General features: G+C 41.6%; 1 protein-coding gene across 2 annotated transcripts in view; it reads right to left on the reverse strand.

The window, feature by feature from the left end:
- The window catches only part of GOLGA1 (golgin A1), a 48,969-nt gene that overhangs the window by 17,118 nt on the left and 6,784 nt on the right, over positions 1-25,067 (reverse strand). Inside the window, exons 4-13 of one of the 2 annotated variants that reach the window (XM_045467331.1) lie at positions 23,935-24,025; positions 21,610-21,684; positions 20,566-20,663; positions 19,175-19,207; positions 16,090-16,218; positions 15,593-15,762; positions 15,003-15,114; positions 7,637-7,762; positions 5,057-5,152; positions 1,125-1,220 (exon numbers count right to left, since the gene is read on the reverse strand). In XM_045467331.1, coding sequence (XP_045323287.1) covers positions 1,125-1,220; positions 5,057-5,152; positions 7,637-7,762; positions 15,003-15,114; positions 15,593-15,762; positions 16,090-16,218; positions 19,175-19,207; positions 20,566-20,663; positions 21,610-21,684; positions 23,935-24,025 — 1,026 coding nt within the window. The remainder of the gene's footprint in view (positions 1-1,124; positions 1,221-5,056; positions 5,153-7,636; positions 7,763-15,002; positions 15,115-15,592; positions 15,763-16,089; positions 16,219-19,174; positions 19,208-20,565; positions 20,664-21,609; positions 21,685-23,934; positions 24,026-25,067) is intronic. The other variant, XM_045467333.1, reaches the window with a different exon arrangement.

Genomic DNA, 25,067 nt, shown 5'->3' on the forward strand with positions numbered 1-25,067 from the left:
TTAACAAATTAATAAAGTAGTCTAGGCTACTTTAAAAAAAAAAAAAAAAAAAGGGCCACCTGGCTGGCTCAGTTGGTGGAGCACGTGACTCTTGATCTCAGGGTTGTGAGTACAAGCCCCATGCTGGATGTAGGGATTACTTCAAAATAAAATAAAATAAAATAAATAAATAAATAAATAAATGCATGTTCAGTACACTTACATTAGCCTACAATTGGGCTAAGTCTGTTTTATATTAAAGTGTTGGATATCTCCTGTAATTTACTGAATACTGCACTGAAAGTGACAAACAGAAAGTCTGCCCAGGGGCTGCGGCTCCCCACCACAGTCTGGTATCAAGGAAGAATATTGTATCGCACACCTTTAGCCCAGGAGAAGCTCAAACTTCACAATTTGAAGTATGGTTTCTACTCAGTGCGTACTGATTTCTCATCTCATAAAGCTGAAAATCCTTAAGTTGAGCCATTATAAATCATGGACGGTCTGTATAGTACAGTGACGACGAACAAGGGCTCTGACTGAAGAAAGATGCGGGTTCTGCCATTTACCAGCAGGGAGACCATGACCCCTGGGTTAGTGACCCAGTCTTTCTGAACCAGCTTCCTCTAGGGAATGAGAATAGTACATACTTTTTAGGTCTATAGCAAGGACTAAATACAACACGTGCAGCATACTTTGCACAGTGACTGGCACAGTGACTGGCACGGCCAACATACAATAAATAATGCTTTCGTTTCTCTAGCTCCTAACTCAACACCCCACCTGGGGCTGCAATAGTTGGCCAAACCCCTTGCCAAGTTCTCCTCAGTCCTGGCCGCAAGCTGAGGTCTGACTGCCGGCAGAGTTACCGCCTCTAATAGTCCCAGAACTAGGCCGGGCCCCATGGCCAGCCATCAGATGGCAATTGGCCAGTCCCTCCCTCCTTGGGTAACTCAGATCCTTCAGTACGTAGTGCGTCCGGACTCCCTCTACCACAGCTGCCCTTCTGCTCACACCCAGTTCAACAAGTGTATCTGAGGTCAGGTCCTAGCATCTCACCGAGGTGAGTCTGGGGTGACTACAAAGGCGTAAAGGGCAAGCAAGCATCAAGGGCCTAGAGCCCAGCAGCCACAACCACCACTTACAAGCTCCCGAATCTGAGCTTCCTGAGCCGCCACAACGTCACCACTGTGCTTCAGCTTCTCCTCAGAAGCCTGCAAGCTGTGCTCGAGCTCTTGCACCTAAGGGGGAAAAGGAGCGTCTTCATTCAGAAGAAGTCACAGGGTGGGAACAAATGGCTTTCAAAATCAAATCCGTTTAAATATCATTACCACTATTCTACCATTCTTTTCCTCCAGTCTATTTTTGTGACTTTTTTTATTTTTTATTTTTTATTTATTTATTTTTTTTATTATTTAAAAAAAAAAAAATTTTTTTTTTTATGTTTATTTTTGAGACAGAGAGAGACAGAGCATGAACGAGGGAGGGTCAGAGAGAGGGAGATACAGAATCCGAAGCAGGCTCCAGGCTCTGAGCTGTCAGCACAGAGCCCGACGCGGGGCTCGAACTCACAGACTGCGAGATCATGACCTGAGCCGAAGTCGGCTGCCCAACCGACTGAGCCACCCAGGCGCCCCTTGTGACTTTTTTTAAAAAAAATAATTCTAGGCAAACTTTGTATTTTTCCTCTTCACTCAAGTTTCCTTTTGTGTTTCAATGTAGCCTTGAGAACCTGGATTATTTCCTTAAGGGACGTTTCACAATCTACTGACCCACTGCCTCCTGTGCTGGCGCTCACGTTGTTTCCCGCTTTCCTGTCTGAGACAGTTAACGTCTTCACTCGACAGTTTTTGACCTGGTTTGAGCCACTTCCTTACGACAGATTCCAGGAAGTGGGATGACTGCTCACCGTACAAACTTTCACTCATTCTACAGACGTCAACCGAGTCTGACTGTGTACCCGGCACGGCACTAGGACGCTAGGCCGGCCCCACAGATGGGACGACACCCTGTCCGCAGAGCCAGATCTTCCAACGGGCCATTTTTATCTGATTTGAGCTGTCTTTGCCAATTTCCCTTATAAAGTCCTCTTGTTCGCTGAATAACATTTGACCTTGAGGAAGCTTATTGTGAAAACAAACACAAGGAAGATTGCAGCTTTGTCACGGAGAGGTAGGTACCCAATGGGCGGAGGATATTTTTAGGTCTCACGGCTCCTTAAACATATTCACATGTAAGATTTAACTGCAACAACTCCCTGAGAACAGCATTATTTCCACCGATGAGAATAGCGTTACTTGTCCAATATCACAAATTTTATTAATGGTAGAGCCAGAACTGAAACCTAGCTTTTTAAACTCCTGAATTCAGAAAGGATCTACTCAGGTCCCAATTTAGAGGCAGAGTTCCAGAAAGATTCAGATCCACAAGAGGTTCAGCACAGAGTTATCATATGACCTGGGAATTCCACTCCTAGACAGAAACCCAACAGAAATCAAAGTAAAAGCTCACACAAAAACCTTGTTCACAGCACTACACTAATGTTCATTATTCACAATAGCCAAAAGGTGGAAATAACCCAAATGTCCGTCGACAAATGAATAGATAAACAAAATGTGGTACAGACATAAAAAAGAATGAAAGCCTTTTTTAAAAAGGCTTATTCAGCCTCAGGGCACCTGGCTGGCTCAGGCAGGAGGGCATGTGACTCTTGATCTTGGGGTCATGAGTTTGAGCCTCCATGGCACGGAGTTTACTTAAAATAAAAAAACTGAAACAAAACAAAACAAAACCCTGGCTTATTTGGCCTCAAAAAGGAATGAAATTCAGACACATGCTACAACATGAATGAACCTTGAGGCCATATGTTAAATGAAATTAGCCAGACACAAAAGGACAAATATCGTAAGATTCCACTACTATGAGGTTTCTACAGTAGTCAAATTTATAGGAATAGAAAGTAAGTAGAATGGTGGCTGCCAGGGACTGGGGGTGGGAGAGAATGGGAAGTTAGTATTCAATGCAGACAATTTCAGTTTGAGACGATGAAAAAGTTCTGGACACGGACGGTGGTGGTGGATACACGACAGTCTGAATGTGCTTAATGCCACTAATTGTACGCTAGAAACTATATTGAAATGGTAAATTTTATGTCACGTATTTTATTGCAATAAAAAATAGAAATTCAGAAATAGAAATGAATTCTAATAAAGCAAACAAAGCTGTGCTGAGAAAAATACACCTTTGAATATTTTTATCAGGAAATAAGATTTTTAAAATGAGTTAAGCAGGCGCCTGGGTGGCTCAGTCGGTTGAGCATCCCACTTCGGCTCAGGTCATGATCTCATGGCTCGTGAGTTTGGGCCCCGCATCAGGCTCTGTGTTGGCAGCTCAGAGCCTGGAGCCTGCTTCAGATTCTGTGTCTCCCTCTCTGTCTGCCCTCCCCCAGCTTGTATTCTATCTCTGTCTGTGTCTCTCAAAAATATTTTTGAGACAGAGAGAGACAGAGCATGAAAGGGGGAGGGTCAGAGAGAGAGGGAGACACAGAATCTGAAACAGGCTCCAGGCTCCGAGCAGTCAGCACAGAGCCCAACGCGGGGCTCGAACTCACATACCACGAGATCGTGACCTGAGCCGAAGTTGGAGGCTTAACCGACTGAGCCACCCAGGCGCCCCCCAAAAAAATTTTTTTTTTTTTTTTTTTTTTTAATTTTTTTTTTTTTTTTTTTCAACGTTTATTTATTTTTGGGACAGAGAGAGACAGAGCATGAACGGGGGAGGGGCAGAGAGAGAGGGAGACACAGAATCGGAAACAGGCTCCAGGCTCTGAGCCATCAGCCCAGAGCCCGACGCGGGGCTCGAACTCACGGACCGCGAGATCGTGACCTGGCTGAAGTCGGACGCTTAACCGACTGCGCCACCCAGGCGCCCCCAAAAAAATTTTTTTTAATGAGCTAAGCATTTGTGATAGTCTGAATGTTTGTGTCCCCCAAATTCATGTTGAAAATCTAATGTCTGATGTGATGGTGACAGGAGGTGATGATGCCTTTGGGAGGTGAGGTGTTTAGGTGATGCCTTTGGGAGGTGAGGCGCTCAAGTCCTGAGGGTTCCGCCCTCAGGACGGGATTAGTGCCCTTAAGAAAGAGGCTCCGCAGAGATCCCTTACCCTTTCCACCATTTCGCACGCCATTAAACTGGCAAAATAAACACATAAATAGATGGCTGGAAAAGGCAGCAAAGCAGGTATAGGACCCCTTCAAGCATGCTGGGGGAGTAGAGCCAAGCGCAGCCCTTATAGGAACATTCCTGTCCTACTTAGTCACGTTAGGTCATATGCGTTCTCTACCCTCAAGGCGACAAGGACAGAGCTATTTGCTGCCATGTATTCTGTGGTGACAGGAAGAAGGTGGCAATCTGGACGTCCAGCGCCTGGCAGATGACTGCAATGTGGTGTAGTGAGCGCAATCCAGTGGACACAGCCAGAAGATGGAGTGGGTGAAAGGAACAGTCGATGTGGAACTACATCACTCACATAAATTAACACACATGCACACAAAACAAGGCCACCAATTTTAAGGTAACCCAACAACAAAAGGATCTCTATTAACCACATTAGAATGGTTTCCTGTGGGAAGGAAGGGACTGGGGATAAAAGGGAATGAATAAACGAGAACAATTTTGTGTGGAACAACGGTGGCAATGTGGCAAGAATGAAGAAAATGACTAACTCAACCATGTGTAAGTAAGATCCAAAACAGTCCCTTTAAAAGAAAACCTTTGGGGTGCTTGGGTGGCTCAGTCAGTTGAGCGTCTGACTTCCACTCGGGTCATGACCTTGCGGTTCATGGGTTTGAACCCCGTGTCGGGCTCTGTGCTCACAGCTCAGAGCCTGAAGCCTGCTTCAGATTCTGTGTTTCCCTCTCTCTCTGCCCCTCCTTGCTCACACTCTCTCTATCAAAAATAAACATTACAAAAGAAAAGAAAAGAAAACCTCTGACCCCAGGGGATTCTCCCACAACCACGTCATCCAACCAGGTTACCACCCAGACATGGGAATCACTAAGAGTGAGGTTAGTACCCGAGTCTCCAGGATGTCCATGGCCTTGGCCTGGCTGCTTCTGGCTGCCAAGAGCTGCTGTCTGGTATCCTCCAAATTCTGCTCAGCAACTGTTTTCTGTAAGTTGAAGGAAGAGTATAAGAAAATAGTCATTTTCCCACTGAATAAATACTCACCGATACCTACAATATACTGTGATTTGTGCAAGACACAAAGGACACAAATGCATTAACAAAAATAAGGGCTGACTGAGATAAATTTCACATTACATAAAGTATACACAGAGGGGCTCCTGGGTGGCTCAGTTAAGCATCCGACTTTGGCCTAGGTCATGATCTCGCTGTTCCTGAGTTCGAGCCCCGTGTCGAGCTCTGTGCTGACAGCTCAGAGCCTGGAGCCTGCTTCGGATTTTGTGTCTCCCTCTCTCTCTCTCTCTCTCTCTCTCTCCCTCTGCCCCTCCCCGGCTCGTGCTCTCTCTCTCTCTCAAAAATAAATAAGCATTAAAATTTAATAAAAAAAAGTATGCAATAAATTTGACACAGTCCTTAGTCCTTGAGGCTGGGGCAAAAGACTAACAAAAAGATTACAGAGTGCAGTAAGTACCCACAGAGGTGCCCTGTGCAGGACACTCGCCGCCTCAGGAAAGTGGGTGGCTTCCTAATTCACAGGTGGCCAGGGGTGGGAGGGAGCACCCAGGCAGAGGGAAGGTCAGTGAAATAGCCTGGGACACTCAGGGAACTACAACTTCCAAAAAGCTAAAGCAATGGTGGATTCAGGTCAAGAAACAAAACGAGAGGGGCGCCTGGGTGGCGCAGTCGGTTAAGCGTCCGACTTCAGCCAGGTCACGATCTCGCGGTCCGGGAGTTCGAGCCCCGCGTCGGGCTCTGGGCTGATGGCTCAGAGCCTGGAGCCTGTTTCCGATTCTGTGTCTCCCTCTCTCTCTGCCCCTACCCCGTTCATGCTCTGTCTCTCTCTGTCCCAAAAATAAATAAACATTGAAAAAAAAAAAAAAAAATTAAAAAAAAAAAAAAAAAAAAAAAAGAAACAAAACGAGAAAGTCAGGCAAAGGACCAGATGATGAGAAGCTTTTTATGCTGCAGAAAGGAGACTGAATTTAATTTTGCAGGCAATGTATTTTTTTTTAAGTGTATTTATGTATTTTAAGAGAGAACGAGCTGCAGAGGGGCAGAGAGGGGGACACAGGATCCGAAGCAGGCTCTGTGCTGAGAGCAGAGAGCCCAACGTGGGGCTCGAACTCACAAACCATGAGATCGTGACCTGAGCTGAAGTCAGATGCTTAAGCAACCTTGAGCCACCCAGGCACCCCTGTAGGCAATATATTTTAAAGTGGGGCTGTCCAAACACTGGCATTAGACTAACCTGATTGGCGGAGGGGTACCTGGCTGTTAAACTTGGAGGTTTACAGCTGGCCTACTGAAAACAGGCTATCTGTGGGCAGGAATATACACTTTAAAAAAACTCCCCAAGTAACTCCTATGCACACTAAGCTTTATAATGATGATGATGGCACAACAATAATGATTATAATATTACCAGCTGAAATACACTGAGACTTATGTTCTAGAGCTTCATTCTGAGCACTTCATATACTGTAACTCCTTGAACCCTAACAACAATTCTATTTGTTTGGTACAATTATCAACCCTATTTCAAAGAGGAGAAAACAAACACAAAGAGATGAAGTTACTTGCTCTAAGTCACAAACTGGTAAGTAGAACAGGCAAGACACAAACCTACACAGTCTGATTCTAGAAATCAATACACTCCAGAACCCAGGGTATACACACTTGTAGACTGTAGGGGAGCTGGGGAAAATGGTTAAGGGAATGAGGCGGTCAGGAATATCAGTTAGGCAGGGAGCGTGGAAGACTGTCAGGGGTGAAGGACAGACTTATTTTGGGTAGGGCAGGCTGGAGACTTCCGATATGAACTCAGCTAGAGCAACTGGAAGCCCTGAAGGATGACGGTGGCAGTGGAGATGGAGATATTTAGTTGAAACTAAGTGCAGACAGACAGGGAGGGTCTAATCTGGGCCCAAGGTCTTGGCCGTGCCACCTTTGTCATGGTGAGGCCAGTCACTGGGATAGAAAGGGAAGGAGGGGTAGGATATGGGCAGACAGTGGGCTCAGGCCTGATGAGAAAGTGAGTTCACCTACACCACTGGGCAAAAGGCCAGTCTGCTCAACAGCCTCCCTCAGCGAAGGAGAGTCCCCTCACTGCTGAAGGCCATTCTTGTTCACACCACAGGCAGATGGTAAAAATTTTCCTTGGCCACCGGAAAGTGCAAAAGGGTGGAAGAGAACAGGGCGGTAAGATAAGATAGCCCAAGTGGCATATATCACCGGTGGAGTTTATTGGCGATTGGGAGGGATGCTGTTCATTCACAAGCATCTCTGAATGAAGCATGGTACACATGGGTGACAGGGATGTTTTTGCTGGAAGCAGGACAATCAAAAGTTGGAGGGAGCGCTCTCCCACCCGGCTGCTTGTGGACTCTGGCCCTGCAGCTCTGTGACTGCATGAAATCTCCGGTGTTACCATTCCCTTCCCAGCAGTGGCTGCCCTAACAGAGCCAGCTACCTCTTTCAGGAGCTCGTGCACGTGTTCTTCTCCTGACAGGTTCTGCTCTAGTCTCTTCTCCAAGGATGAAACTTTCTCCTGCAAGTGTGTGATGAGTTTTTCTTTTTCTTGAGTATCAGCAGTGGCCTGCAAGTGAAAGCAGAGATTACGTTACTCTATGACCCCTCTCCCACTTCCTGTCTCCTCTTGGATCATTACGTTTCCCCGAAATTCTGTTCTCAACTGCCTCTCAGAAGAACAAACAGCCAAGATATCTTCCTTGAAAAGGGACACAGAAGATGCAAGATCAGGAGCCAGCACCACCCAGGCACTGGTTCAGACTGAGCACCGCAAGAGGTAATCAATCGTTCATACAACGTAAGCAATTGACAATGCGGGAAGGAACAAGGCTATTCCCTTAGTGGAATGCACCCAGGACGCTGAGAAGATGCGCCTTCTTTTTAAGACAATCAGATTATACTGTCATGATGTACAACCTTTTACTCTCATCAAGCACACGTTTAATCCTATTAATCTAGAGTCCAATAGGGCCCACAACAATTTTAGCTCACATGCCAAACTTGGCAGAGCTAATCCCACTCAAGAAGGACCCCATAAGCTCTACAAACGACCAAAGAGAACAATGTTTCTGGACACATGGGGCTGGATGAAGGAGTAATGATGCCAACATAGCTGCCTTAATGAAGGCCTAAGAGAGAACTTCTAAAACACAGGATGACATTCACCCTGGCCTCCCAGCACAGGCACCAGGGCAGATCCATTGTGCATCTCACACCCTAGCCCCAAACCAACAGCTATCCTCCTTTCAGTCTATCCCTTTAGCAATGATGGTAGTTAGTGGTGGTGGCAACGGGTTGGGACTTGGTTCAACAGAGGATCCAGGAAACTTTGAACACACAAGTTCTTAGATCCCTAGTGGTCCTTGTATTCACTGAGGTTGCCCATTCTCCTCTCTTCAAAAAAAGTTCGTACAGCATCAACATCTTACTATGAAGACTTGTACATCCTCACGGATACTCTGCTTCCTCAAAATCCCCTACTTAATGCTTCTGTTGCTCCATTTCAAGCTACAGACTTTCATGTTCAGCTTGGAACCCAGTCAATCTCTCCTCAGAATAAAATGTGGCAACTTGGGCTTAGGGTTTTAGGAAGAAACACTTGCCATTCTACATTCTCACAGGGGTGATGGCATAGGTAGTAGAGGAGAAGTTTGAAGCATGGATTCAAGGTTCCATAGTTCAATAAACTTTTATCAAGTCTATACCGTATGTTGCCTTCTGAGGATACAACCAGACACAGTTCCTGATCCACAGATGGTGGCTGGTGAAGACACATATACATGCAATCAATTATAAAACAATACAATCATACTGCAACAGAGGGACATATAAGGTGCTATGAGATATCAGAGAAAGGAGGGATTAACGGGGGAAATCACATCAGGCATATCCAGATCAGGTAGAAGGGGGGTGAAAGAGGAACAAGCATTCTGGGTAAAGAACAGCACATGCAAAGAGGTGCCGGACAAGTTCAGCATGACCATAAAGCTGGGAAAAGAGGTAAAGACAACTCCCACGTCTGTGACTCAGATGTCTGGCCAGAGGGAGAGAGAGAAAGAAAAAACAGTTTGGCCATGACGACCAATCATGAGGGGTCTTTTACTAATAATGCAATAATCAGAAAGTATAGCAGAGTGCAGCAGTGGCAGCTATAGTCTGCAGAACATGAGTAAGCACTTCCCATCATCCCTGGTCCTTATGACCACCCTTCACTGTGTCCATTTATAAGGAAACTGAAGCTTAGAAAATAGCCCAAAAGCGCACACCTTATTGTGAAATTAAAGATTCAAACTCAGGTCTTCTGAAGCCAAAGCCGATACTCATTCTACTACATATCAATATGAACTTGAGATATATAGGTGACTCTTTATAGAGAAAACCAAAGACCAAACAAGTTTTGGTGTTAGGCAAAATTAGGGACAGAAAAAGAATCAGTTACAATCTGTTTAGTCTTCTTGTGTGCCATATCCTACATGGATCCTCCCCTCCACTCTGGCTGCTTTATTTCAGGCCCTCAACACCTTATATGTTACAGCTAACATTATACTTAATGATGAGAAACTCAAAGCTTTTCCACTAAGATCAGGTATAAGGCAAGGATGTTCCCTCTCATTAGTCCTTTCCAACATTGTATTAGAAGTCCTTGCTAATGTTAAAAAAAAATAAAAAAAGTCCTTGCTAATGTAATAAGGCAAGAAGAGGGGATATAAGTACATAGATTGGTAAGGAAAACAAAACTGTCTTTGTTAGTAGAAGACATGATCATTAATGTAGAAAATCCAAATAAACTGGCAAAAAAAAAAAACCCTCCCAGAAATAACAAGTGATTATAGAATGCTTGCAGGATACAAGGTTGTTATACAAAAGTCAACTGCTTTTCTATGTACCAACAATAAAAAAGTGGAATCTGAAATTAAAAACACAATACCATTTACATTAGCACCCTAAAATGAAATACTCAGGTATAAGTCTAATAAAATATGTACAAGACCTATATGAGAAAAACTACAAAACTTTGATGAAGTAAAAAAACAAAACAGAACTAAATAAATGGAATGAGAGTCCATTTTAATGGATAGGAAGACTCAATATTGTTAAGATATCAATTCTTCCCAACTTGACCTATAGATTCAATGCAATACCAACCAAAATCCCAGCAAGTTATTTTATGGATATCAACAAAATGATTTTAAAATTTATATGGAGATGCAAAAGACCCACAATAGAGCCAACACAATACTGAAGGAGAAGAACAAAGTTGGAAGACTGATGCTACCCGACTTCAAGACTTACTATGAAACTACAATAATCAAGACAGGATGATATTGGTAAAAGAACAAATTGGGGCGCCTGGGTGGCTCAGTTGGTTAAGCGTCTGACTTCAGCTCAGGTCATGATCTCACAGCCCGTGAGTTCGAGCCCTGCGTCGGGCTCTGTGCTGACAGCTCAGAGCCTGGAGCCTGCTTCAGATTCTGTGTGTCTCTCTCTCTCTCTCTCTGCCCTTCCCCTGCTTGTGCTCTGTCTCTGTCTCAAAAATAAATAAAAACATTTTTTAAAAAATTAAAAAAAAAAAAGAATAGATCAATGAAACAGAATAGAGAGCCCAGAAATAGATGCCCATAAATAACTTGACTGATCTTTGACAAAGAAGCAAAGGCAATACAATAAAGCAAAGACAGCCTCTTCAGCAAATGGTGCTGGAACAAATGGGACATCCATATGAAAAAAAATGAATCTAGACATAGAAACCTTACAACCTTCATAAAAATTAACTCAAATTGTATCACAGATATAAATGTCAAACTTAAAACTATAAAACTCATAGAAGATAACACAAGGAGAAAACCTAGATGACCATGGGGATAGCAATTATTTGTTAAATATACCACCAAGGGTGTGATGCATGAAAGAAATAATTGATAAACAGACTTCATCAACATTAGAGATGTCTACTCTGCTAAAGACAATGTCAAGAGAATAAGAAATCAAGCCACAGACTAGAGAAAATATTTGCAAAAGACACATCTGATAAAGAAGTGCTATCCAAAATGTAAAAGAAACTCTTACAATTCAACAATAAGAAAACAAATAACAGAGTAAGACAAAGAAATAAAAGGTATAAGAATTTGAAACAAACAAAACCATCATTATTCACAGATGACTGCTATTTAAGAAACTAGAAAACATCTGTACGTTAATTATTAAGCTTAATAAGAGCTAATAAGTTGTACAAAACAATATACAAAAATAATATTTCTATAGGCCAGCAACAAATACAAAAAGTAATTTTTTAAAAAATATTTTTAAGTTCATTTTGAAAGAGAGAGAGAGAGAGAGAGAGAGAGAGAGAGGGAGGGGGAGAGGGAGAAAAAGAGAGAGAGAACAAGGAGGGGAGGAGCAGAGAGAGAGGGAGAGAATCCCAAGCAGGCTCCGCGCTGTCAGCACAGAGTCTGATGAGGAGCTTGAACTCACGAACTGTGAGACCATGACCTGAGATGAAGTCGAATGCTTAACCAACTGAGCTACCCACATGTCCCTTAAGATGTCCCATAATCTCTACACCCAATGTGTGGCATGTTCCACTGACTGAGCCAGCCAAAAACCCCCAAACTTTCCGTATCTTAAATACGCCCTAGAATAACCTGCACAGGTGGATGAAAGCTCATAGCAGCCTTGTATGTAAGAGCAAAAGACCAGAAATACCCCAATGTTGACTGTCAATAAGATGGATAAATTTTGGTAACTTCATAATATGTAGCTGAGAAAAGAACAAGTTATAGCAGCATGTACCCATATGAAAGTTTTTTAGGAACACAATGTTGAGCACAAAAAACAAGGTTTAGAAGAATACCTACACGATGATTTATATAATTTTAACATGCATGAGAAACAAAAGAAGATATATACTGTTTAGGGATAAAATAATGGTAAAATTATAAAACAAAATGGAAGTTTCTTCCATTGTTCTATAAACAAATGGAAGTTTCTAGATAGTGTTTACTTAGAAAAAGTAGGGGTGCCTGGATGGTTCAGTTGGTTAAGCGTCCTACTCTATCTTGGTTCAGGTCATGATCTCACAGTTTCTGGGTTCGAGCCCTACATCAGTCTCAGCACTGACAGCGCAGAGCCTGCTTGGGGTTCTGTCTCTCCCTCTTTCTGCCCTCCCTTCCTCACTGTGTCTCTCTCTCTCAAAATAAATAAGTCAACTTAAAAAAAATTAAATTAAAAAAAAAAAGAAAAAGGAATGGGATGGAACAGTGAATAGCACATGGGGAACCTCAAAGATAAACATATTACTCTTTTTAACCCGGGGGTTAGCTACATAGGGGTTCACTAACTTGTTATACTCTCCACCTTACTTATCTTTGTAAATGTTACATCTATTCAATAATGATAAACAAAACAATGGACTCCAAACTCATGATCTTCATGATAAAACTGTCCTTCCTCTGGTGCTCTTAGCCCAATGATTGACACTATCAGCCACTCAGTTGATCACTCCAGAAACCCGAAACCATCACCAAAACTTTTCTCTTGCTCCTCTTCTGCATCCATTGCAGTAGCAAGTAGGTCAGTGTCCTCACTGTTTCATAAAATGTCTAGTCCATTCTCTTCACCACCACTCTTATCAAAGCCACCATGTTATGCCTGAACAGGTGTAAGAGCTTCCTAAATGGACGCCCACTCAACATTTCCTCCTAAATCAATCCATTCTCCTCTGTGTTCTTTCTTCCAGTTCCCTGAATGTGCTAATCCTTTTCCTGCCTCAAGGTTTCTGGGTTTCTGGTTCATACTGCTCCTTGCTTAAAATTCTCTCCCACTGTCTCTCCCCCTCCGCAGCTGAAGTGTTACTTCCTCAAAGGAAATACTTGTTGACCCCCAAGGCTAATCTGATGCCATTAAAAGATGCCACAATATCCTGTAGTTTTGCTTCACCGCATGCATCAGGGTTTGTAATTATATATTTATGTATATATTACCGATTAACATCTGACTTCCCCTCTAGACTAGAAGTTCCACAAAGGCAAGTGCGGTATCTGTCTTGCTCACCACGGTGTTTCTTTTTTTAAAGATTTTATTTTTAAGTAATCTCTACACCCACCGCGTGGCTTGAACCCACAACCTGAGATCAAGAGCCACACATTTCACTGACTGAGCCAGTCAGGCGCCCCTGTTCATTACACTGTTTCTAACACTCAGCACAGAGCACTGAACCTGGCACACAGTAAGGCTCAAATCGTATTTTTAGAATGAATGAGAGAACTTATTAGTATAACCACAATCTAAAAAATTAGTTTTTCCAATTATGAAATGGATGGATTTTTTTAAATGTTTATTTTTGAGAGAGAGAGAGAGAGAGAGAGAGAGAGCAAGTGGGAGAGGAGCAGAGAGATGCAAAATCCTAAGCAGGCTCCAGTCTCTAAGCTGTCAGCACAGAGCCCGATGTGGGACCTAAGCTCAACGTGAGATCACGACCCTAGCCGAAGTCAGACACTCAACCAACTGAGCCACCCAGCCGCCCCTGAAATGGACAGATGGTCCTAACTGTTATCAAAGTGTCTCTTGAGTCCCAAAATTTGTGTGTTATCTCCGGTACTCCCATATGTTCTGTGCCCTTCTGCTTTCTCTGCCTCCTGCTGTACTACCCATCTTTGAAATTCCAGTTCCTCCAGGAATTGTTCCTTGACTCCTGTGCTGGAAACACATACTCTCCCTATGGCCTATCTTTTGCAATGGAAAACCTATGTCACTTATTTGGGACTTGCTGAGTTGAGAATTTCTTTTCTTGTGGTCACAGGAGGTTTGAGTTCTATAATGAAACTGTAAGTTCCTGAGAGAAAACACTAAGTCTCTAGATTTTCAGTTCACTGAGGGTAGAGACCTTATATCACACCCATTCATTTATGTAAGGTCTGTTTACTGGGTGAGGCAACAAAGTCCAGTAGCACAAGCATGAGTTTTGGAGTAAGACTTGGGTTAGAATCCAGCTTTGTCACTTATTGTGACTTAGTTTTGAATTCTTGAACAAAGTATATAACCTCTCTCAGGTTCCATTTGGGTATCTGTAGGTATGCGAAGACTCCTATTTACACAAATAGATGCTGTTAAGTCTTTGTTGCACTTGAGATTAGCAGTTCTCAAGGGATGAGGGTAGAGTCTGTGGTACCACCTGCCAGGGGATGTTCTGTCATATGATGGGAAGGGCTGGATTGTCAATGCCTGAAGGATGCTGCTGGCATTAAGAACCCAGGGGCCAGAAAGCTAAATGTCCTGCAATGCAAGGGACAATCATACAATTATTCTATTCAAAATGATGAGAAGAAACATACCACTGAGAAACACTACTCTATAGTCAATAATAATATTTTTTATTCTTCTTCTTTATAGTCTCAAGCTTAGCACACGCCTGTAATAGGAAGGCAATAAATGTTGGCCAAATGAACAAATGAAGTGTAATGACTATCACTCTGAACAAACTGCATTAGGCCCCACCATCCATGACGGTTACATCTTCTTATGCTTCAGGTCCACCATGTAGTACTTTAGAACAAATGTGAGATCAAATCGTGTGCTTTGAGAATTCCTGCCAGTACAATACTGACCTCTTCTGTTAAGCAACCTTTGTTCAGCCATGTGGCCACTTACATGGGAATGTACCCTGGCTAGACCAGGAAGTAGGGCAGTGCAGACAGCATGAGAAATAGAAGCTTCAGCAGCCGCCCTGAGACTGCAATTTCTGACAGATTTAGTTTCTACCCCATTCATGAATCCTAGCAACCTGGATCTGCAACTAGTACTCTACTTACCTTCTGCAAATCCATGGAAAGCTGCTGAATGGATACTTGGAGCTCTTGTTCCTTTTGCTCCAGGGCTGCGATCTTATTTTCTGCACCTGTTTTTGAAGCTGTCACATGATCCCTTCATTGAAAGAAAGCAGACAATAAACACATTTGGAAATCTCATCTAAAGGACACTTTCTGACAGGAAAAATACAGATGGCTCTTTATATGTCAGGGCTGCAAACGTTAGCCACGTGAAGATTATCAATGGAGAAGACTCCTTGGCTCTTTCTGAAGTAGAAGCCCAAAGAGAAAAATCCCACCCAGGTTTAAGCAAAAAATCCCAGTCTGCCTTTGGTTACTCAATAGCTTAGAAACAAAAACATACTTAATTGCTTGGTAGGCTTGGAAGCTGAGCTTAGGCAGGTGAAGGGGAATAAAGGTTTTGGGTGGGGGAGGTAGAGGGTCCTGAGCCCTGGGCTGGTAAGGACAATCCAGAAGCCTTTGCCAGAACTGAGATCAGAAAGTGTTGCAATGAATAGTGGGGAAAGGCAGGCGAGCTTAGCCAGAGCTACACTAACACCGCTTCCCATGGGCCCCACAGACCAAGCAAGAACCTCTGTTCTTCCAGCGCTGAGTAGCGTCTCTGCAATTCTTCTAGCTTCTGGCTTAAGTCTGAAGACATCTGATTGGAGGTCATCAACTCTTCCTGGACGTGAGTAAGTTCTCTGGTTCGCGCCTCCAACTCTTTCTCCATTTTCCCCAGACTTTCCTCTTTTTTTAAAAGCTGATACAAAGATATAAAATTTCATTAGGCCACTACGAAGAAATACTACTAAGACATATTTTTAAAAATAGGGATCAACAAGCCAAACTTTATAACATTTTTGTGAGCTTATAAGGGGACTTAAATGCCCAGTAGTAAAAAAAGAAAGAAAAAGGGAACACATTTCAAACAGAACCTTCCCATTATAATAAATTGAAAAACATACAAATATGATTAATATCAAAGACTACTAGGGTATGTTTCTCAGTCATTAGAGAGTGAGGACTAGTAAAACCGGAGTAATTAATTATCTATTCAGTATTTAGCTATGGAAACAAAAATGCGTACCATGTGCTTTACTTTACTTAGTTCCTGCTGCTGGAACCCCTCTAATTCATCCATTTCATCCCTCCTTTGGAAAAGATTCAAACTCTGGTTCTTCATTTCCTGTAATTGAGCTGCCAGAAACCTTTTCTCCTATTTAGAGGAAGAAGACATCATCTCAGGCAATTAAGACACCAGAAATCCATATTATATAAGCAGATTTTTTTTTTTTTAATCTACACAATGTTTTTATTTTTATTCGGGAGATTTTTCCCCTAAGATTTTAAGTATTCTCTATACCCAACATGGAGCTTAAACTTGTGACTCGGAGATGAAGAGTCACACCCTCCTCCGACTGAGCTGGCCAAGTACCCCCAGCAAAATCCTTAATAAATAAACACCATTAAAAAAATCTCTTGTCAGTAGACAATTTTAGATAATGGTAAGCTTTACAGTGATAGGACCAAAATGGCCTTATCTACAAATTTAAGTTAAAAATAAATATGTTTTTTAAAAAAAAATTCTTCTTCTTTTTTTAAGTAAACTTTACAGCCAGTATGGGGCTCAAACTCATGACCCCGAGATCCAGAGTTACACGCTCTAAGCCAGCCAGGTGCCCCCCAAAAACAAATGTTTTATTTTTTTTCAACGTTTTATTTATTTATTTTTTTTGGGGACAGAGAGAGACAGAGCATGAACGGGGGAGGGGCAGAGAGAGAGGGAGACACAGAATCGGAAACAGGCTCCAGGCTCTGAGCCATCAGCCCAGAGCCTGACGTGGGGCTCGAACTCACGGACCGTGAGATCGTGACCTGGTTGAAGTCGGACGCTTAACTGCGCCACTCAGGCGCCCCTAAAAACAAATGTTTTAAATGACACCTGTGAATAAAGGGAACAAGAGCAACCATTACTTAACACTTTAAAGTTCTTAAGTTTGATCAGGAATTACAGAGGGGCACCTGGGTGGCTCAGTCGGTTAAGCGTCCGACTTCGGTTCAGGTCATGATCTCTCGGTCCATGAGTTTGATCCCCGTGTCGGGCTGTGTGCTGACAGCTCAGAGCCTGGAGCCTGTTTCAGATTCTGTGTCTCCCTCTCTCTCTGACCCTCCCCTGTTCATGCTCTGTCTCTCTCTGTCTCAAAAAAAAACGTTAACAAAATTAAAAAAAAAAAAAAAAAAAGAAATTACAGATATCCATGTTACACATCTATTTTCAAGTGACATAGCGAACTGGCTGAATGGTGTGAATCCCTATAGAGTAAGGCTGAATACTCTGAAAAAATGAGATGCATTTAAGTAGAACTGGTATCAGTTAGCAATTTCAGTTAGGACATCAACAAAAGTTAGACATGACTGTGATTGGTGCCAGCAGGTTACAATCTACTAAATAACAGCTTCCCAAGATAGATTCTCTTAAGGACAAACCCTGCCACTGCAGTTTCCAATTCCTGATTGAAAAGAAATCAAAACAGTCTAAAAATAACATTTCCAAAAATTACAGGCTTCAAAGACCTACATAGATGTCTCATTGCTCTTTCTGGGTCTAAAATATTTCTCAATCCCTCCTTGGGCGGGGGAGTAGTGGGGGTAGGGGCTCGCCCCAGTGAGCGGAAGTAGGTTTTATTTAGTTCAGTCCTACATGTATCTCCCTGTACCATAATTTAAAAAGAAATCAATGAGAATTTCAATTGCTACAATCTTTGGAGTTTAGAACACTTGAACCTAACCCATACCTCCATATTTAAGAAGACTATCATTCACACCACGTTCAGATTTTTTTTTAATATATATTTTTGAGAAAGAGATAGAGTGTGAGAGGGGGAGGGGTAGAGGGAGGGAGACAGAATCTGAAGCAGGCTCCAGGCTCTGAGCTGTCAGCACAGAGCCCAACTCGGGGCTCGAACCCATGAACTGTGAGATCATGACCTGAGCCCAAGTCGGAAGCTTAACTGACTGAGCCACCCAGGCATTCTGGTCAAGCATTTTTTAACTGATAGCTTGATAATCAGATTTCTACAGAACAGACACACGAAATTGCTGGTTTAACTTGGTGTTTTCTCCCGAGAATGTAGCAACAATAAAACTCACCTGTTTAATAAAATAAACAGTAAATATATTGTGCAACTGAATCAATCAGTCTAAGAAATAATTTTTCTACCACGAAGAGTAACTTAGGAGTATTCAATGAAAACAAAAAAATGAATTAGGTAGCGGCATATAATTTGGGCTAAGGGGGCCGATTTTGAAATTAAAATGTTTTTCAAGCCTTCTAAGATGAAGGCTTGAAGCTTCATCTTCCTGTTCATGTCTGGGAGCCAGGAATACATTACGTTAAGCACCTACACAGTGTTACACAAGCTATGGTGCTAAAGTAATCAATTTTCCTCATCTGTGTTTAGTCAAGAAGTGCTCTTATCTACTTAACGCTGAGCCTTGAAAAATGCCCTGCTTCTCATTGCCTCTTCAAAAAGAATTCCTAATGTTACCACAGTGCCAATTAGGGCCCCAGTCAGAAACAGATGGCAGTCGCAAATGGAGTATTTTGAGAGGAGTTTAATAAAGGGACTTTTCAAAGCTGTGGGTGGGATAAGAAAACCCAAAGAGATAATGCACTAGTAACAGTTGGGCATGAAGGGGCAAAGGGATGAGGAGATTCCAAGAGACCCCGGGATATCCAACTGAAGCTGTGACCTTTGGTCATGGGATGCAACCAACCTGGATGGATCCCACACGGAGAAGGCTGGGGGAATAAAAGCCTTCCGACCACACTCTTCTTCTGCCCGTCGGTCTTTTGGAGTTCCCCACTGGCAGAACCCAATCGGAAGCCAGAGGGCAAAGGAGCCCTGCTGATGCAGTTTCTAACAGCCTTCAGGTACACAGAGAAAGGTAAGAGAGGGGTGGAGCGGATATTGCAAGGGGAAAACAAAAGATATCCAGCATGCCCATCCAGAAAGGAGAATGCATGAGCTTTTCAAGTTAGTGTCTAATTATCCAGGACCTTGAGTCCAAGAGGTGGTAGAGCAATCTGTACACTGGGTACTGGAGAAACCATTTTCTAAGCCCCAAGAAGCCAACATTCATAGTGAGACAAAAATAAAAGATGAACTAACCTTTTCAAGCTGATCCATTTTTTCTGACCATTCCTAAAACAAAACAACAAAAAAAGTACAGTTTCCAGGGAAGACTATCAGTAACAAAGATTTTCAGAAAGCAAAACCACCTAATTCCCCCTGAAAAACAAGCAAGCAACCAACCAAAACAGCAAATTAAAAAAAAAAATCCCATAAAGTTGGCTTAGTATTAAGAAAGCCAAGAGTCCTAAAAGGAGAAGAAAATGAATTTCATAAAAAATTCTAGAACACAAATACAAGCCTGCAGATTTTTACTAAGTAGAGCACCAAACAAAGCTGTAATGTGGTGTTCTGATGCAGCTTTTCAGTTTATTCCTACGTGTTTTTCCATGAGTATTGTTATTATTTCTTGGGAGTGGGTAGCTGGGACCAGCTGAGTTGGTAACTCTGTAACTGATGTTTAGAAATTAATTTACTGAAGTTGAGGGGGACGGTCTTCACCAGCCTCTAATCATTATTTTCCTTTTTATCTTGATTTTACCAGTATGTTTTATGGTGTTTGGTATAAGGCATAAGTTAAAGGTAAAAGGATTATGCCCCTTATTCACAAATCAGAGAACAGGAGTAAAAATCACCATTTGTATAAAAAGCCACATTCCAACTGTCTACAATCAGAATCCACCAATTTTAGATGATTTCTTCATTTATATACATTCATACCATAGTTATCCACTAAGTATTGGGAATGAGGTCTTTTTCTGGCTAGCAAATGTCCCAGATGATGGGTACTCACTTTAAAACCAACCAACAAGCCAACCACCCACCTACTGTAGATGAATTATGTATTTTCTTAAGTGAAACATCATAAATTGACCCTGTCTTAATAAATCAAGATTATCATAATATCTTGATGTTTATCTTAAAATGCCACTAAATGAAATACTCTTCATAATTATTGTAACAGTTAGTAATAGTACTATTTTCCTTTCTTATTCCAGCCTCTGTCAATGAATGGTTCTAGTGAGATTACAGGAGTTCTTTTCTGTCTAGCTCACTGGGGTTGAAGAAACTGGGGAAGAGAGGTTGTTAAGAACTATGTACATCATAGAAGCTGGCTAGCTTGATAGCATTTTCCACGATTTATCATATTTGGGGACTAGGCTTTGAGACAGGTTTTTAGAGGACAGAGACCGTTTTCCTTCTCTTGGGATATGCCACCAGATTAGGACACATGATTTCCCTCTCCCTTTTACAAAGCTACACAGAATGATAGAATGATATTCTGGATGCATTCTCACATTCTGGATGCATTTCATGATTACTTCTCTCCTAGACTATAAATATTTTCTACCAGGTTTATTTCATGACTCTTGAAATCATGTCACGAAGTGAAATCTTTCCACCAGTCTTGGGCGTCACATATAAAATACCTGGTCCTTTCTGGCTAATGCCAAAGCCAGTCCTTCTGCCATTTTGGCTCTGTTGGCTTGGAATGTCTCATTCTGCTCTTGAAATTTCCGCATGGAAGCTGTTAACAAAGAGGCTCTATTTGAGATATGGAAATATTTCAGAAACGGCATGACAAATAGCCCAGTGATTACAACTGTCACCTAACAAAAAAGATCTAGGTCACGTAAGTGAATAACGAGACTGGGAAAAACCTGATCCATCTCAACTTTCCCAGAATCTTTTGGACCACAGTTGTTGTTTTTGTTGCTGGCATTATTATTATTATTATTATTATTATTATTATTATTTGCTTTCTATTGTTTTGTTTTTGTAATAAGCACATATATACATTTAGGAAGATGCCAAAAGGTAACTTTTTCAATGGCACAATGACAGAACATGATTTGAGTAGGTTGCCAGAAAACAATAATGCCTTTGCTAAGTGCTGATTACTACTACTTTCTCAGAATTAAAAAAACTTAGCAAAACGAAGAAAACCTTCTTTCACTTTGTTTTCCTTTAAAAATTTTTTAGCATATATTACATCAACAGAAAATAACTTTCTATTTCTGTTAGCATCTTTCTTGGCTTGAATCCAAAGGAGAACATATAAGTTAGGATAGACTAAACAATATGTACCATTGTTGGAGGAGTGATGACAGCTTAAGATATCCCCCCATTACTGAATGCAGCAGCATGAAGCTACAGCTCAAACCAGTCTCCTAATCTAGGCCGAAGGGCCAGGCACACTATTTTACTAAAATCTAAGGGCAGCCAATATGCTGGATGAAGACAAGCTGATACACACGATGACCTTCTCCTAAGAAGCATGCCCATCATGTAACATAAATAGGAACTGTATGTTTATAAATATCAGACAAATGTTATATCAACCTGGTTAAGAAGTACACTTACAAAGATTGGAGTTATGACGAAGGACAAACTTATCCATATGCTACTGTTTCATTTAAAAAAAAATATAAACCCTAAGAAGATTGAAAAAAAAGCAGGAAAAAAATACGTACAATCCTGGTGTTTTTCTAACGCAATTTCAAGCTTCTCTTTTATCTTCTGCAAGTTTCGGACCTGTTCAGCATAGTCTTGGGTGAGGAGGGTGACGCACATACCAGGAATGGACAAACATCAGGAAAGGAAGTTAATTAAACAAAAAAATGAGTGAAAATGATGATGATTTTCTCAACCTGAAAACCATTGCTGTTAAGGAAAGCTAGGCAGACAGCCTCCCGTTAACAATGAACAACACAGGCAAACAGGTATAGTACAAACTATCCACGGTGTTAATGGTGCGTACAAACAGGCAGATTTGTTCAGCCTGGATAGGGAACAAGAACTGGGCCTGGACTGGTCATCAGAAATGCTCTGCTCATTATTTAATTTCCAATCTCAGTTTTCATTTCCTCTTCCAGTATTAGCAATAGGAGAGGTCAAAGGGAACTCACTAGCTCACAGTCCATACAACTGAGTAACAATGGTTAGGGCGATAGCAAACACCTTACCACAGTATGGTCTTTACCATGAAAGTACTTAATTCTCTAGAAAAGTCAGCTTCTTTTCTACACAGAAACTGAGCTTCCTATGCCATATTAAAGGTGAAAGTCAGAATTAATTACCTGGGTGGCCAAAGAAGATAGTATGGAATAGTGGAAAAGTAGGCAAGCTTTAGTTCAAATCCCAACTCTGTCAGTCCTTAGCTGAGACCTTAAGCAAATTATTGATCTTAAGTATTAGTTTCTTTACTTATCAAATGATATTAATTGTGCCTGCTTCAAATGCACTTAATAAACAAAGTGTTTTAGGGGCGCCTGGGTGGCGCAGTCGGTTAAGCGTCCGACTTCAGCCAGGTCACGATCTCGCGGTCCGTGAGTTTGAGCCCCGCGTCAGGCTCTGGCCTGATGGCTCAGAGCCTGGAGCCTGTTTCCGATTCTGTGTCTCCCTCTCTCTCTGCCCCTCCCCTGTTCATGCTCTGTCTCTCTCTGTCCCCAAAATAAATAAACGTTGAAAAAAAAATTAAAAAAAAAAAATAAACAAAGTGTTTTAGATGTCTTAATTAGATAATAAACTAGGTATTCTTCCATGCCAGAACCACTTGATACACAGTGTTCAATAAAAGGTAGCCGCTATGTTGTTGTCGTCGTTATTCATACTTAACCCGGAGGAAAATACTCGGGACATAACTGGGCTAAGTGTCCGTTCTCTTCCCTGTCCCTCCTCTAACTTAGGTCAAGCCTAAACCATTCTTCCTTCTATATTAGGGAAGGCACATGGTATTTTACAGCTTTCTCCCCAACATTAAGCAAATGTGACGTTATTTCACCTCTGTTACTGATACTACTTACAGGTATGCATAACAGGATAGTCACAACTGAATTTAAGGAAGACTGTAGTTAAGAGCATGGACTCTAGCAAGCAAATCTGGGTCTGGATCTCAGCTCTACCACCTACTATTACTTGTGTGACCTTAACCTCGTTCAGCCTAATAAGGCTACAGTGAGGACAAAATGAGATAATGGATCAACTGGGAGCTGGGAGCTGTGCTACGGACCTTTGGTAACTCACACACACAAATACTTCACATACGATTTGGCGAATTCTGTAGTCTACTGCTTTCACTCCAAAAAAATGTGGATAAGGCCAAGGGACAAAAAGAAACACAGAAGCCATTGACCACTTCACAGGATGAAACTTTCAAAATGTATCCACTGGCAGAAACCAAAATAAGAACTCACAACTCTATCACAAACATGCCCTGTCAGGCAAGGATATGACGGAAGTTGTGTTAACTGTAAACTGCACACAAAAGACATAATGAGAGTTACAGCTTCTATACAGGTGTTGAGTATCATTGAAAAGTGGCCTAAAGACCCAGAATGACATTTACACAGGTGATATGTAGCTGTAGCAAGTGACCACATAGCACCAAACCTTCTTTGGTGCTGAAGAATCCACCTATTGGCCATTCCCTATAAATACTATTCCCTACCCCTCTCCATCTGAAAGTAGGCTATGCTAACGGGTAAAAGATGGTCACAGCTAGTCTATATACACTTTTAACACCTTTGATATCCATGGCTAGAAACCTCAGGAGCAGAAAAACCTAAGTTGTTGGGTTTGTTTTTTTTAACTTTCAAACTCAGTTTTGAATTTACACTATTCGGTACACTAATAAAAGGAGGGAACAAAAAGGGTACAAATTGCTCCAATGTGACTAAGAAATATATCAAAATATGTCAACATAACTATAAGGTTATACTACATGGCTATTTTATAAAAAGAGAGAGTTAACCAAGGCAAGTTTTCTTTGCTTGCTTTTTATGAGTTCTTTGACATACCAGAAAGTCTGGCTTCCAACTTCCGTATCTGTTCATTTCTTCTCAAAAGCTGAGATGAAAGATCTTCTCTGGAGCTGCTTCCATCGGAAGCCTGTAGAAATTGACACAAGAAGAGGTCATATTCATACTTGGGTTTTCTGCAGTGTGAGACCCCAGTACTGAACCAGAAAGCAGTAAGTCTTATGTTAGGTTTGGTTATACTTTGACTGTGATCATTGAAGAGCCTCTTAACGTACCTGGGCCCTAGTCTATCTACTTGTAAAGTAGAAGCAACACTAGAAGGAGATAGATGCTAAACAGATAGATTATGTTTGTGTGTGTGTATGCGGTACTGCGATAAGCAGTGATAAACAAATCCATTGTGGTCATATCACACCAAGTACATAAAATACAAAGAATATATTTTCAGTGATAAAAAAGAAAATCACTTTATTTTTTCCAAGGTAAAGTCCTGGGATAAAATAGAGAAGGTTCTTTAGCAAGGGAGCAAAGACTGGTAAAGAACTGATCATAGGAGTTGAAAAAGTTTCAGTATAGGGGCGCCTGGGTGGCTCAGTCGGTTAAGTGTCTGACTTCGGCTCAGGTCATGATCTCACAGTCCGTGAGTTCGAGCCCCACGTCGGGCTCTGTGCTGACAGCTCAGAGCCTGGAGCCTGTTTCGGATTCTGTGTCTCCCTCGCTCTCTGCTCCTCCCCTGTTCATGCTCTGTCTCTCTCTGTCTCAAAAATAAATAAATGTTAAAAAAAAAAAAATTAAAAAAAAAAAAGTTTCAGTATCTTTACCTAAAATGCATCAAGAACTTTAGTAGGTAGTATGGATTCAAGAATCAATATATTAATGAGACATCAATTTTCCCCAACAATCTATTTTAAAATATGTGAATATTCCTATTACTTTGAATACTGCTTACGATTGCTAATAAGTAACTTTTTTCTTTCAATTGCAAAAATTTTTATTTTTAAAAATACAGAAGACTAGAGAAAATGGTTTCATGAATGTTCTCCACTTACTTTAATAATTGCTAAAATTTCCCCATATTTCCTTCATTAAGTTTTATTTTACTGAGGTACTATAAATAAGACATGACATTTCATCCTAAATACTTTGAAAAACATTTCTAAAATTTAAGGTCA

Source organism: Leopardus geoffroyi, chromosome D4, assembly GCF_018350155.1.
Source record: "Leopardus geoffroyi isolate Oge1 chromosome D4, O.geoffroyi_Oge1_pat1.0, whole genome shotgun sequence".
Taxonomy (NCBI): Eukaryota; Metazoa; Chordata; class Mammalia; order Carnivora; family Felidae; genus Leopardus; species Leopardus geoffroyi.